The following is a 14,565-nucleotide window of genomic DNA, read 5'->3' on the forward strand; positions in this document are numbered from 1 at the left end:
ATTGCATTTTAAAGGCATTTGCTGTAGAACAGTTGAAGAATTAGGTGCTTATGTGTTAAATGCTTGCCACCTGATAATTATCTCAAGGGAGAAATTATTTTGGCTTACTTTAAGCTTACTCTTGAGAAAAAATAATTTGTCTTATTAGTTTTCGGTAAGACTTTATTAAGATGGATGTCCTGGATTGAGTTTATTAATTGCTTCCACACCTAGTTAAGAATGATTTGTGTGTTAGAATTAAACATATTGGCAGGTCATCCTGTGTAAGTTGTTACATAGAGTTGAAGTAAACTTATATTTTCACTTGAAGTTTTTTTAACAACATTTATTTCTTCTGTCAGTTATTTTATTGACTGTTAATTTATCAACCCTTCTTTTTTAAAAAAAAAAAAAGTGAGAGGAAAAAAGGCCATAGTATTATCACATTTGTATATGTGGGTTTCCTAAACCATATGGTGATTTCTAATTAGAATACAAAGGATTCTTTGACGATACTAACTTCATAGTGGCTGCAATGGTAAGCATCACAGGAGAGTTTTCTTAAATTTACGACAAGGACACTTTTGAGAGAAATCGTGTGGTCTGTAATTGTCCTTATATTCAAAGTCTGATAAAGTTATTGATGTGCAGATTAAGTTGGTATTTTGAAGCTGGTAATTTAATTCTGGATGTTTGATCCTCTCAGTCAGTGGCTTGACTTGATTTTTTTAAAAGGCAGCTTCAATATTTAATTTCACATGTACCCTCTCAGTAGAGATTTCAAAGGATACTTTCCTGGATGCTTGACTGCCTTGTCTATTTGCTCTTGTTTTGCATGCAAGAGAGAGCCAGAAGCCTTTCTTCTCATTGTGTACACATAGTATTAATGGATTTACTCTGCCTGTATCGTCTCATTACTGGAAACAGCCAGAAGCACAGAAGTCTTTCAGTGTATGCAAATAAGGCAGAATCATCTACCTGAGAGTTAATATTCTCTGCTTTTAAGTGTATTCTAAATCTAATGTTTGTATTTAGAGCATAACATCCTGTTCTCTTTTTTTATGGGCAAAAAGCTAAGCAGGCTCAGGCAGCTGTTTGATGTTGGCTTCAAGTGTTATTAATTTCATATTCTATTATTCTTTTCACTGTAGCACAAGTGAAGCTGATGTGGAGGCTGTCATGGATAAGTTGTTTGATGAGCTGGCTCAGAAACAAAATGATTGTACGTAAGTTAATTTCTCTTGAAAGAGAATACATTTAGAACACAATGCCCAATCTCCACTGACCAATTAATAAGTTCCATTGCTGTATATGGGTTGATGCCACGCTCAAGTGGCAGTCATTGTATCAGCATTTTGTCTAATTTATGTGTTGAATCATGTGCTATTATTCATCAAGCTATGCATTTCCTATCTGTAAGAGATGAATTTTATAGTAATTATCCAGACAAGATTGAGTCTTTGTTCATGTTCCCATAGTAACTAGACCAAGGATTCTAAAAGTGCAAGGCAGAGAGCTGCGACTGAATAAAGCCTGTGGAACCATTGCCGACTGCACATTTGAAGAGCTATGTGAGAGAGTGAGTATCCAGACATGTCCAGACTCACTGGCCTTTTCACATGTTAAAATTCTTCATATTTTCCTCTCTGCCTGTTTCTGAGTTTAGAACACTATTCACAGAGTCAGAACTGGGTTAAAAGTCTCATTAAGAGAAATACTCTTTGTATATGCCAGGTGCTTTTTATAGATATTGGCACAAAATTTACACTTAGATAAAAGGGCTCTAAAGCAAAATTAGAAATACAGAGAGATCTGTAAACTACTGCTGGAAGCAAAAATAAAATCAGTTTTAGGGATATTTTGTAAAAGTGAGACCTAAGAAAAATTTTTTAAAAAAGGAGGTGAGGTTAGTATGTGGGGTAAGGAAGATGAAGTAATGCTACCATGATCCAAGGAAGTATGACATAAACCAACTTCCATTCCTTGATTCTCATAGCCCATCTGCTGTTGTATAATATCTGACCTGTTTGGGCCAGGGTCAAAGAAAGTAAATTTTTGTAACTGTGACATCTACATTATATAATAATAAATATAACAAAGGAAAAATATATACACATGTATTCATATAAATGAGAAAGACCTTGATTACAAACTTATTATAGATATGAGTTCTGTTTTTTAAAAGCTCTGGGAATTCTCAGTGCTTAATGCATATTTAATTGACTGTAAATCTTGAGAAAGACAAATCCAAATCACATGTAACTTTCAGCCATAATACCTCAACCATCATATGCCAGTTGTCATTGCAACTGGCCTCTCTGATTTATCTCGATGTTTAGGTAGCTAAAAAAGAATTGTTTTCCTGTAAAGAGGAAGAGAAAGTATTCATTTATACCTGTCAGCCATTTTATAGGTAAATAAGCCAATAAGGATTTGGATGAATTAGAATCCTCTGATAGGGTGATAATGTCAGTCTCTGGCTGTGAAAGTCATTCTGGGTGATATGGACCCTTCATGCTTCTACTGGATCAATATCAAGGCCCTGGTAACCTAATATCTTCAGACATCATTTTAATAAGGCTTCCAGTTAAGTTTTACTTTGCCAGAGAAATAAACTTGAGGAAAGTCTTATTTATCTGGAAGCTTCTCCCCCTTCCCAAGAAGGAGACCTAGTAGGAAAGGGGAAGACCTGTTGTGTTTTGAGGTAGCAAGGCAAAGATGGTCTCTTGGAGAAGCTACTGAGTTTGTTTCTCTCTCTCTCTCTTTTTATTTTCGGCTGCACCAATGGCACGTGGAAGTTCCTGGGCCAGGAACTGATCCTGCACTAGAGTCAAGACCCAAGCCACTGCAGTGACAATGCCGGATCCTTAACCTGCTGAGCCACAAGAGAACTCCAGTCTCTATTTTGTATGTCGTCATTATTTCAGGAGACTTATTACCAGGAAGAATCTCCTAATGAGGGGATTACCCCAAATCTTCATAAGTATACTACATGGGGGTGGTGAGGAGGGAGATCGATTGGGACTTTATCTTGAAAAATGAAGATAATACTTATAAAAATAGACATTTTTGTCTTATTTGACAAAAATTTGGCCTGTAATAGCAATTAGAAACTAAGTTCCTAAAATAAACAATGAACAAATTATTTTTTGGCATAACTTTCTTGACAAAATTTTAGAACGATAAAATATTATATCCTGCCCTTCATGATTTGGTTGTTCAAATGCATGGAAAATCACTTTTACAAAAATACTTAAGGTTATCATTAGTTTTTTTAAAGTCCTATTTTAATTCATGAATATATTAATTACTTTCTTTTAAAGGTTTTATGATGTCGTTATCCTTGTTATTTTTTTTCATCTTCAGGTTTACTAGATCTTCATTTGTCAGTGGCTTCATGTATAGGTTTGCTATATATCCATCTCCAAGCACTAGATGACTAACATTAGACTTTGAAATGATGGATTGGATTAAGAACTAGTATTAAGCTGTGATGGAAGTTTGAGGAGGGGTTACATTTTTTTAAATTGGGGTATAATTGACCCATAACATTGTATTGGTTTCAGGTATATAACATAACGATTCAATATTTATATACACTGCAAAATGCTTACCACAATAAGTCTAGTTAATATTTGTCACCTTACATAGTTAAAATTTTTTTCTTGTGATGAGAACTTTTAAGATCTACCCTTTGAGCATCTTTCAAATACTTAATACAGTGTTTTTAATTATAGCTACCATGCTATATACATTATATCCCCATGACTTAGTTTATAACTGAAAGCTTATACCTTTCAACCCCTTTCCTTCATTTCTCCCACTCCTCAACCCCTACTTCTGGCAACTACCAATCTACTCTTAGTATGTTTGAGCTTGGTGTTTTGTTTTTTTGTTTTTGTTTTTTGAGATTCCAAATATAAATGAGATCATACATTATTTGTCTTTCTCTCTCTTATTTCACCTAGCATAATGCCCATCTGTGTTGGCAAGGTCCATCTATGTTTTGCATATGGCAACATTTCATTCTCTTCATGGCTAAATAATATTCCAGTGAGGAGGTATACCACATTTACTTTCATTCATTGATTGACACATAGTTTTCATGTCTTGGCTACTGTAAATAGTGTATTAGTGAACATGTGCATCTATCTTTTGCAGTTACTGTTTTTGTTTTTTTCAGAAATACTCAGAAGTGGAATTGCTAGATCATATGGTAGTTCTATTTTTAATTTTTTGAGGAACCTTCATATTGTTGAATTTTTTAGGGAACGTCCATAGTATTTAAATTTTTGAGGTGTCTCCATATTGTTTTCCATAGTGACTATACCAATTTACATTCCCACCAACAGTGAATGAGGGTTCCCATTTCTCCACATCTTTACCAAAACTTGTTATTTCTTGCCTTTTTTATAATAGCCATTCTAACTGGTGTGAGGTGATATCGCACTGTGGATTTGAATTGCTTTTTCCTGTGGCTTAGTGACATTAGATATCTCTTCTTGTACCTGTTGGCCATCTGTGTTTTCTTTGGAAAAATATCTGTTCTGATCATTTGTCCATTTTTTAAGTTAGATTTTTTATTTGCTATTAAATTGTGTGAGTTCTTCATATATTTTGGATATTAACCCCTTATCAGACATATGATTTGCAAATATCTTCTCCCATTCCGTAGGTTGCCTTTTCATTTTTGTTGATATTTTCTTTGCTATGCAGTCACTTTTTAGTCTGATGTAGTCCCATGTTATTTTTGCTTTTGTTGTTTCTGATTTTGATGTCACATTCAAAATATCACCAAGGCTTAGGTCAAGGATCTTACTAACCACGTTTTCTTCTAAGAGATTTATGGTGTCTGGAGTTACCATCATGGATCAGCAGTTAGCAAACCCAACTAGCATCCATGAGGACGCAGGTTCGATCCCCAGACTTGCTCAGTGGGTCCAGCATTGCTGTGAGCTGTGGTGTAGGCCACAGACATGGCTTGGATCCCGCATTGCTGTGGCTCTGGTGTAGGCAAGTGGCTACAGCTCCGACCTGACCCCTAGCCTGGGAACCTCCATATGCCACAGGTGCAGCCCTAAAGAAGACAGAAAAAAAAAAAAATTTATGGTTTCTGGTCTTATATTCAACTTTTACATCCATTTTGAGTTAATTTTTGTGTATGGTATAAGATGGTGATCAAGTTTCATTCTTTCACATGTGTCTGTCTAGTTTACACAACACCATGTATGGAAAAGACTGTCTTTTCCCCATTGAATATGCTTGACTCCTTTGCTGTAAACTAATTGACCATGTATATGGATTTATTCCTGGGCTCTGTATTCTGTTCCATTGATCTTTGTATCTGTCTTTAATGCTAATACCATACTGTTTTTGTTACTGTAGCTTTGAAACATAGTTTGAAATCAGGGAGCATGATGCCTCCAGCCCTGTTTTCTTTAAGATTTCTTAGGGTATTCAGAGTCTTTTATGGTTCCATTTTAGGATTGTCTGTTCTATTTTTGTGAAAATACCACTGGAATTTTAATAGGGATTATACTGAATCTATAGATTGCTTTTGGTAGTATGGACATTTTAACAATATTAATTCTTCTAACCTATGAGCAGGATATTTCCTTCTATTTATTTGTGTCTTCTTTAATTTCTTTCATCAATCTCTTACAGTTTTCAGTATATAGATCTTTCACTTCCTTAGTTTATTTTCAAGTATTTTATTCTTTTTGATGCAATTAAACATGGGATTTTTTCTTAATTTCTCTTTATTTTTTAAAATGTTAAAATTATATTGAAACTCTCTTTCTGATTGCTTTTAGTGTGTAGAAACACAACAGACTTTTGTATATTTATTTTGTATCCTGTGACTTTACTGAATTCTTTTTATTAGTTCTAACAATTTTTGGTGGATTCTTTAGGGTATTCTGTATATATCATGTAATCTGTAAACAGTGATGGTTTTACTTCTTCCCTTCCAATTTGGGTGCCTTTTAATTCTTTTTCTTGCCTAAGTGCTCTGGCTAGGACTTCCAATACTATGTTGAATGAAAGTGGTGAGAGTGAGCATCTTTGTCTTTTTCTTGGTCTGAGAGGAAAAGCTCTTAGTTTTTCACCATAGAGTATAATATTAGTTGTAGGCTTATTATATATGGTCTTTACTATGTTGAAGTATGTTACCTCTGTATCCACTTTGTTGAAAATTTTTGTCATAAATAGATGTTGAATTTTGTCAAATGCTTTTTCTGCATCTATTGAAATGACCAAATGATTTTTATCCTTCATTTTGTTAGTGTGCTGTGTCAAATTGATTGAATTACCCATTTTGAACTATCTTCGCATCACTGGAATAAATCCCATTTTAATACTGCATGTGATTCTTTTAATGTATTGTTGAATTTGATTTGCTAATATTTTGTTGGAGATTTTAGCATCTGTGTTCATCAGGAATACTGGCCTGTAATTTTCTTGTGGCATTCTTGCCTGGTTTTGGTATCAGGGTAATGTTGGCCTTATGAGATGAATTTGGAAATGTTACCTCTAGTTTTTGGAAAAGTTTGTGACTGTTGGTATTCTTCTTTGAATGTTTGGTAGAATGCACAGGTGAAGCTTTCCGGTCCTGGACTTCTGTTTGTTGGGAGGTATTTTTATTTTTTTCATTTTTAAAAGTTTTATTGAAGTATAGTTGATTTACAATGTTATAATTTCTGTACAATAAAGTGATTCAGTTATACATGTACACATATGGGAAGTTTTTGATTATTAATTCAATTTCACTGCTATTTTATCCTTCATGATTCAGTCTTGATAGGTTATGTTTCTTGGAGTTTATCCATTCTAGGTTATCAGGTTTGTTGGTGTATAATTGTTCATAGTAGTCTCTTACGATCTTTTTTATTTCTGTGGTAACAATTGTAATATCTCCTCTTTAATTTCTGATTTTATTAATTGACGAGTCTAGCTAATAGTTTGTCAATTTTGTTTATGTTTTCAAAGAACCACCTCTAGTTTATTGATCTTTTCTAGCGTCTTTTTAGTCTCTTATTTATTTCTACTCTGATCTTTGTCATTTCAGGATATTTTAAGTGGCTAGCTTATTTGTAACTATTTTCTTATTATGATGTTTTACATTTCTTTGCAACCTTATAACCATGGCAATTCAAATATTGAATACTTTGCATGAAGAGGACTCTTGAAATCATTCTGCCTCATATGTAGCCTAAAACTCTTAATTAGGTATAATGATATTATAAGCCAGGCTATATAGTTGCCACAAACCATTTAGCAAAGAAGAAAACACATGCAACTCAAGGTAAAGAAATAGGCATCTTGTGTGTCTGGGACAATCCCAGCTTTGGATTGCCTTTCTAATTTTCTGGGAGGCTCTTGGTTTGAGACTTACCCAACTACCCCTCCTGACATTATCATGAAAAAAGTCTTTGGTGAGTGGATGACTTGATAGTCTGTAACCACTGTTTTTGAACCATGGCCCTTTCCAAGGAAAAATATTTATTGACATATATATTAGATAGAAACTTATCTATTCGTACCTTAATAGGTAAAAGAGGTTTCAACTCTAAGCCCTTGATGTGTGCTGTAAGTAAAACTAAAAAGCCTGGGGATAGTACCCTGTTCTCACACCTGTCCCTTTCCCAACTCCAAGCATAGTTCCTCAGATCTGGAATTGTGCAGCTTAACATCTAGTCCTTTGATTTCTCTGGGATTCTCTTTCTCTGCAAATCTGCAGTTCAACAGTGTCATGCTCAGAGAAACAGTCTCAATTAGGAGACCCTATAGCACCTGCATGGTAATAATAGCAAACATTGCCATGTATCAGCCATTGTTCTAAGTACTTTATATGTATTAAATCCTTTAATACTTGCAGTTGAAGGTACTATTATTGTCCCATTTATAGGTGGAGAGATTGAGGCATCAAGATATTAGGTTACCTTCCCAAGATCACAAAGAGCCAGGGCTTGAACTCCTTGGTTCAAGTAGTCTAGGATCTGGAAATCAGATTTGTGTTCTTGATCAGAAACTATATCTGAAAATGTTCTGCAAATGTTCTACATCTAATCTTTAGTATAACTTTGGTTCTACTATAAAGTATAGTCCTACTTTGTGAATTCCCATACTTGAGCTAAGCTTTGAGCCTTTTACAAAGCTTGAAGCTAACTGGGGAACAGATATCCTCCAGTCTGAGAACCCCCACCCCCACCCCTGCTAGAACCTTAGTACAGAATTGTCCAACTCATGTGTTTTGATGTACCCACTGAGAATTGGTCCAGCTACTGACCCCTCTATCCTCCTGAAGGCTGTATATGGTCTGTGCCTCAAGGATAAGGACCGCAAACCTTAGAACAGCCTCATTCCTTTCCTCCTTAATAAAAATATTATAATTTTTTCCTCTGGCCATACTATGAAAAAACCCTGCTTTGGAGAACTACAGAAGGGTAAAAGAGAATATATTTGAGTGATCTTCATTCCCTCTATGTCAGAGCTGTGGTAAAGGAAAGTGAAGCAGATTCATTTCTTTTGACATGACATAAACTTTAAGGTTTCCTTTCCTTACCTTGAAATAGTTACCTGGCTTAATCAGAGGGTAATGGAGAAGTCAGAAATATAATTACTTAAGTCAGTAGTTTTTGAAGTGTGGTTCTTAGACTTCTAGGGGTTCTAAGACCCTTTCAGGGGTCCTGGAGGTCAAAATTCTCTGTAATAATACTAAAATAATGTTTACCTTTTCCACTGTGCTGACATTTGCGGTAACCATGCAGAAGAAATGGTGGATAAAACTGCTGGTTCTTTAGCGTGAATCAAGGCAATGTCACTACGTCATATTATATTCTTTATTGCGCATGTACTTAGAGTTAAAAATGTCCTTAAAGAAGCAGTAAAAATGGATTAATATTATTAAATATAAATACCTCAGAACATGCCTTTTTAATATTCATTGCAATGAAGAAAGTACACTTAAAGCTGTATACCAAATATGATGGTTGTCTTGAGGAAAAGTACTTGTGCAATTGTTTCAGTTGCTAGCTAAACTAGCTCCTTTTTTCACAGAAAACTATTTTCATTTGAAAGAATAAATAAGTGATAGACTGTGGTTATTCAGGCTTGGCAGATACTTTCTCACAATGTTTGAGAGATATTTTCTTGAAAATGAACAAACTAAAACTGTCACTTTAGGAAAACAACTACCAGTATTTGTTGACAATGATAAAATTTGAAAAAACAAGTGAAGAATAGAATTTTGGAATACTTGTTGCTACCACCATGAATTTGACCACTCCCAATTCTTAACTATTTTTTTCTGATGAGATTGATGGTGATTTTAACAAATACCAAGTTTTAGTTTTGTATAATTAAATATGTCAACATTTAGAAGATCTACATATATGCAAATTATTGCATTTAGAGTGGATAAGCAATGAGGTCCTGCTGTGTAGCACAGGGAACTATATCTAGTTACTTGTGATGGAACATGATGGAGGATAGCGTGAGAAAAAGAATATATATATGTATGACTGGGTCACTTTGCTGTACAGTAGAAATTGATAGAACATGGTAAATTAACTATAATGGAAAAAATAAAAATCATAAAAAAAACTCAAAAAAAGATCTACATAAATCTTTAAATGAATATTTTCCAATAAGTAATGCATACTCTTACAAAATCATGCATGACAAAGGCCCATTTAAAATGCCAGAAAGGGAGTTTCCTGGTGGCCTAAAGGTTAAGGACTCAGTATTGTCACTGCTGTGGCTTGGGTTCAATCCCTGGCCTGTGAACATCCACATGCCATGGATGCAGCCCCCCAAAAATTCAAGAAAGACTAATGGATTTTAAGATAACAGAATTTTAAAGCTAGACTAATATTGTTTCAGATTCTATGTTACAGCTCTCATTTTAAAAGTTATTTCTTGTCAAGTTTTTTAAAATTTTAAATAAACTATTTTTTAGAACAGTTTTAAGCTAACAGAAAAATTGAGAAGGTAATGCAGAGAGTTTCTATACACTCCCAAATCCAGTTTCCTGTAATTATTAACATCTTACATTAGTATGGTATGTTTGTTGCAATTAATGAACCAATATTGACATTATTAACTAAAATCCATATTTTATTCAGATTTTTTTTCTTTTTTTTTTTTTTTTAGGGCTATACCCCCACAGCATATGGAAGTTCCTAGGCTAGAGGTTGAATGGAGCTACAGCTGCCAGCCTACACCACAGCCAGAGCAATGCCAGATCCAGTCTGCATCTGCCACCTATACCACAGCTCACAGCAACGCCAGATCCCCAACCCACTGGGTGAGGCCAGGGATCAAACCCTCAATCTTATAGTTACTAGTCGGTTTCATTTCCACTGCACTGTAACGGGAACTCCTACTCAGATTTTCTTAGTTTTTACTTAATATACTCTTTCCGTTTCAGGACCCCATCCAATATACCACATAACCTTTAGTCATCAGGCCTCCTTAGAGTCCTTGTTTGTGACAGTTTCTCAGACTTTCTTTGTTTTTGTTGACCCTGATAATTTGAGTAGTACTGGTCAGTTATTTTGTAGAACGTCCCTCAGTTGGGATTTGTCTGATGTTTTTCCTCATGATTAGACTGGAATTGTAGCAATGGGAGGAAGACCACAGAGGTCAAGTGCTGTTTTCATCAGATCATATCAAGGGTATATTCTATCAATGTGACTTATTACTGTTGATGTTAACCTTGATCACACTCGTCTGAGGTAGTGTTTATCAGGTTTCTCTGCTCTAATTACACTTTGCCCCCTCTTTCTTTAGTGAGCTCTTCAGAAGGAAGTTCTTGAGTTTTCATGTAGCATCAAAGAAGAAAATCCACAATTATCTAATAAGGCTGCTAAAATACTTTTCCCTTTTCCAACTACATGTTTGCATGAGGCTAGATTTTTCTCACATCATTCAACCAAAATAACATATCACAATAGTTTGACTTTAGAAACAGATGTGGGAATCCTACTCTCTTCTATTAAGCCAGAAATTAAAGAGATTTGCAAAAAGTGTAAAACAATGCTACTGTTCTTACTAAATTATTTTCATTTTAGAAAATATAATTATTTTCATTAAAATGTTTTCTATTTTTATGAATCATATGCCGTGGTTTTATCATTGTTATTTTAAATTTTTCTCAGTTTTCATTTCTAATACAATAAAATATTGGGAGAGAGAACCCACATAAGCAAAAGGTTTTGTGTTCCTCAATAATTTTTAAGAGTGTTAAGGGTCCTGAAACCAAAAAGTTTGAGAACAGCTTTCTCTAGAGTTAAATTTCTATGGACCAAAAACGAAAGCGTCCTATTCAAAGAAAGAAAGCCAAAACTGAATTCTAAAGGCTTAATGAGTGAACTGACTATACCTAAATTTTCCTTATTGAGAAATGTAATTTTTACACCTGCAGAAAATTGTTTCCTCAACTGATAACTATGCTCACAAGTAACTGTTTGCAAGAGTAGTTTGTTATTTGCGTCTTAAAAATAATGACAGTGGCCAGGTGTGTTTGTGAAAAGTCTGAACAGAAAAATATATCAGTTGATGCATATGCATGGATGTACACATTGTTCACTGTCAACTTTTTGTTCATTAGCTTTCTTCTTTGGTTCTTAGTATTCATGGAGTGGAGATCCATCATACATGTTTTGGCCTTCATCTGTCTATTAGTCTAGATTCTATCATATTAATTTGTATATTGTTAGATTTATTGAACTGTTCAAACAGAACCTCTTGGGAAGTTGTTAGGAGACATTTTCCCTCTCTTTCTCTGTTTTATCTGTATTTCATTTCATGTATTCCTAACAAAACCACTGATTGGGAACTACTTCTGGTTCATGTATGTGGTACACTTTCAGTACATACTAAAGACTGAATGGCTTTTATCTCTACTCCTTGGCCAAGAGTCAAGGCTGATGGTGTTTGGATGCCAATGGTGGTGATTAGCATCAAGGAATAAGGGCATTAATCACTAGAGCTGAGGCAGTCCAGGAATCTCCTTGGCTCTTTACTGTCCCAGCAGCAAAACCATCCTGGTAGCATTGCTGATCCATGCATACCCATCTCCCAGATATCCTGACCTCTGACCTCACAAACCATATCTAAATAAGGCTGCCAGCCTGGCTACAGCATAGGGGATGGGTAGGCAGAAGTGAGACTGCAAAGAGCTTAGTAGAGACTGGGTCAGATTCTTGTAGGGAGGAATGTAAATCCAGTTAAGTCTTTCTGTCCTTTGTCTTTCCCTGCCCTCATTCCTGGTCATCTCTTAAGTTAAAGAGTCATAGTCTTGGTGTTGAAAGGCACCTTGAAAGTCACCTTCTCCAACCATCAAACCCATCATGAATTCTCCCTATAAACCCACATTGCCTTGCTGTCCAATTTGAGGGGTGCAGTTAAATGTGTGAGAAGGAATAGAGGACATATGCAGTAAGATGTCAAATTTCAACCTACCTCCATGGACCTAGTTGTTTCCTCTGAATTAAGAAGAAGGTTTTTAGAATAGAGTCTCATAATTGATGCATTCCATAATTTTATTTATTTACTCATCTGTTTGTTTAAACAGCGATTTTTAAATTTTTTTTATTTTTTACTTTTTAGGTAACAGTGTGCAGCAGCTTGATGTAGGATCTGAGTTCCCAGACCAGGGACTGAATCCCAGGCCGCAGCTGTGACAATGCTGAGTCCTAACCACTAGACCACAAGGAGATTCCCTGTAATTTGACTTTAAAAGTTAAGTTGGGAGTTCCCATGGTGGCACAGTGGTAACAAACTTGACTAGTATCCATGAGGACATGGATTCAATCCCTGACCTCGCTCAGTGGGTTAAGGATCCTTTGTTGCCATGAGCTGTGGTGTAGGCTGGCAGCTGCAGCTCTGATTCAGCCCCTAGCCTGGGAACTTCTGTATGCTGTGGGTGCGGCCCTAAAAAGACCAAAAAAAAAAAAAAAGTTAAGATGTATACAGGTAGCTTTTTACTTGAATTTATACAATTTAAAATTTTAGATGAGGAAAAAAGATTTCTCCATAAGGTTGGAGGTTAGACTGAAGGACCACTGTTTATTAATTATTGATGATGATTTGATCTTCCAAGGAAATAACTATATATTGGGTTAAAAGTTGTTATATTTTTTGTGTTTTACTATTGTAAAGGAAAAAAGTCTTGTAGAGAAATGCCCATAAAAAGGGCATTAGAAATTAGAAAACTGCGGCCACTTGGAATAATTGTGGTCATTTTCATAATGAGAAGGGAGGTAAAGAAAGATCCAAGGGAATGGAGGAAAATGGGGTAGAGAGAGCACCTTCCTAGTTTCTTCACAGGTGAAGTTTTCTGTTATGGGACATATTGTGAGGCTGAACAGCCTTGCTCAGCTTCTGTTCCAAAAGTGGGGCAAGAACAGCTCCTTAGCTAATGCAATAAATATGGCAACAAAAAATCTAAATTCTGCAGGCCATGGACTTTTCAGATTCAACTGCCTGAAGCTTCTCTGAGGGAGAAAATTTGCTTTCATTTTCTTGAATATATTTATTTTGTGCTGCTACCTGAAGCCATTTAAAAATACATTCCAGAGAGTTCCCATTGTGGTGCAGCAGAAATGAATCTGACTAGTATCCTTGAGGATGTGAGTTGGATCCCTGGCCTTACTCAGTGGGTTAAGAATCAGGCATTGCTGTGAGCTGTGATGTAGGTTGCAGACGTGGCTCAGATTTGACCCCTAGCCTGGGAACTTCCATTTGCCGAGGGTGTGGCCCTAAAAAGCAAAAAAATAAATAAATAAGTAAAATAAAGAAGTAAATAAATAAATACAAACAAATGTGTCTGGTTCCTATAATGGAGAGAAGTTACCTCAGGATTTCCAAGGGGTCTCAGGGGAAGAGTCAGTGTGCTAAGAACTGTACACCTTCAACATAGCCTCTTTCTTAGGAATAAAACTGAGGATCAGATCTAATAATAGATGCAGCTTCTCATATTCCTCTCAAGATCACTTCTACCCTAGGGAAGCATGACAAACCAATGTGTAATATTTCTTTGGTCTTTGGGAGGAACGTATGTACTTGTACAAACAATGATTAAGAAGTATGAATTAAACTTTAAAAATTAAAGTGGTCATCAACTTTGTAAATACGAATTTTAAAAATGTAAAGTGAATGATCTCATTTGGCTTTTTTTTAAATAATGATTTTTATTTTTTCCATTATAGCTGGTTTACAGTGTTCTGTCAATTTTCTGCTGTACAGCAAAGTGACCCAGTTACACACACATGTATGCATTCTTTTTTTCTCAAATTATCATGCTCCATCATAAGTGACTAGACATAATTCCCACTGCTATACAGCAGGACCTCATTGCTTATCCATTCCAAAGGCAATAGTTTGCATCTATTAGCCCCAAATTCCCAATCTATCTCACTCCATCCCCATCCCCCTCCCCCTTGGCAACCACAAGTCTGTTCTCCATATCCATGATTTTCTTTTCTGTGGAAAGTTTCATTTGTGCCATATATTAGATTCCAGATGTAAGTGCTATCATATGGTATTTATCTTTCTCTTTCTCACTTGCTTCACGTAGTATGA

The 14,565-nt window shown here is 35.4% G+C and overlaps 1 protein-coding gene across 4 annotated transcripts in view; it reads left to right on the forward strand.

Annotated features, from left to right (window-relative positions):
* The window catches only part of AFG1L (AFG1 like ATPase), a 223,346-nt gene that overhangs the window by 176,088 nt on the left and 32,693 nt on the right, over window positions 1-14,565 (forward strand). For all 4 annotated transcript variants that reach the window (XR_002343776.1, XR_002343774.1, XM_021090788.1 and 1 more), the window contains exons 9-10: window positions 1,131-1,201; window positions 1,458-1,558. Coding sequence is in view for 2 of the 4 variants with exons in the window: in XM_021090788.1 (XP_020946447.1) it covers window positions 1,131-1,201; window positions 1,458-1,558 (172 nt within the window). In the remaining 2 variants the exon portion in view is untranslated. The remainder of the gene's footprint in view (window positions 1-1,130; window positions 1,202-1,457; window positions 1,559-14,565) is intronic.

The sequence above is a fragment of the Sus scrofa genome, chromosome 1 (genome assembly GCF_000003025.6).
Source record: "Sus scrofa isolate TJ Tabasco breed Duroc chromosome 1, Sscrofa11.1, whole genome shotgun sequence".
Taxonomy (NCBI): domain Eukaryota; kingdom Metazoa; phylum Chordata; class Mammalia; order Artiodactyla; family Suidae; genus Sus; species Sus scrofa.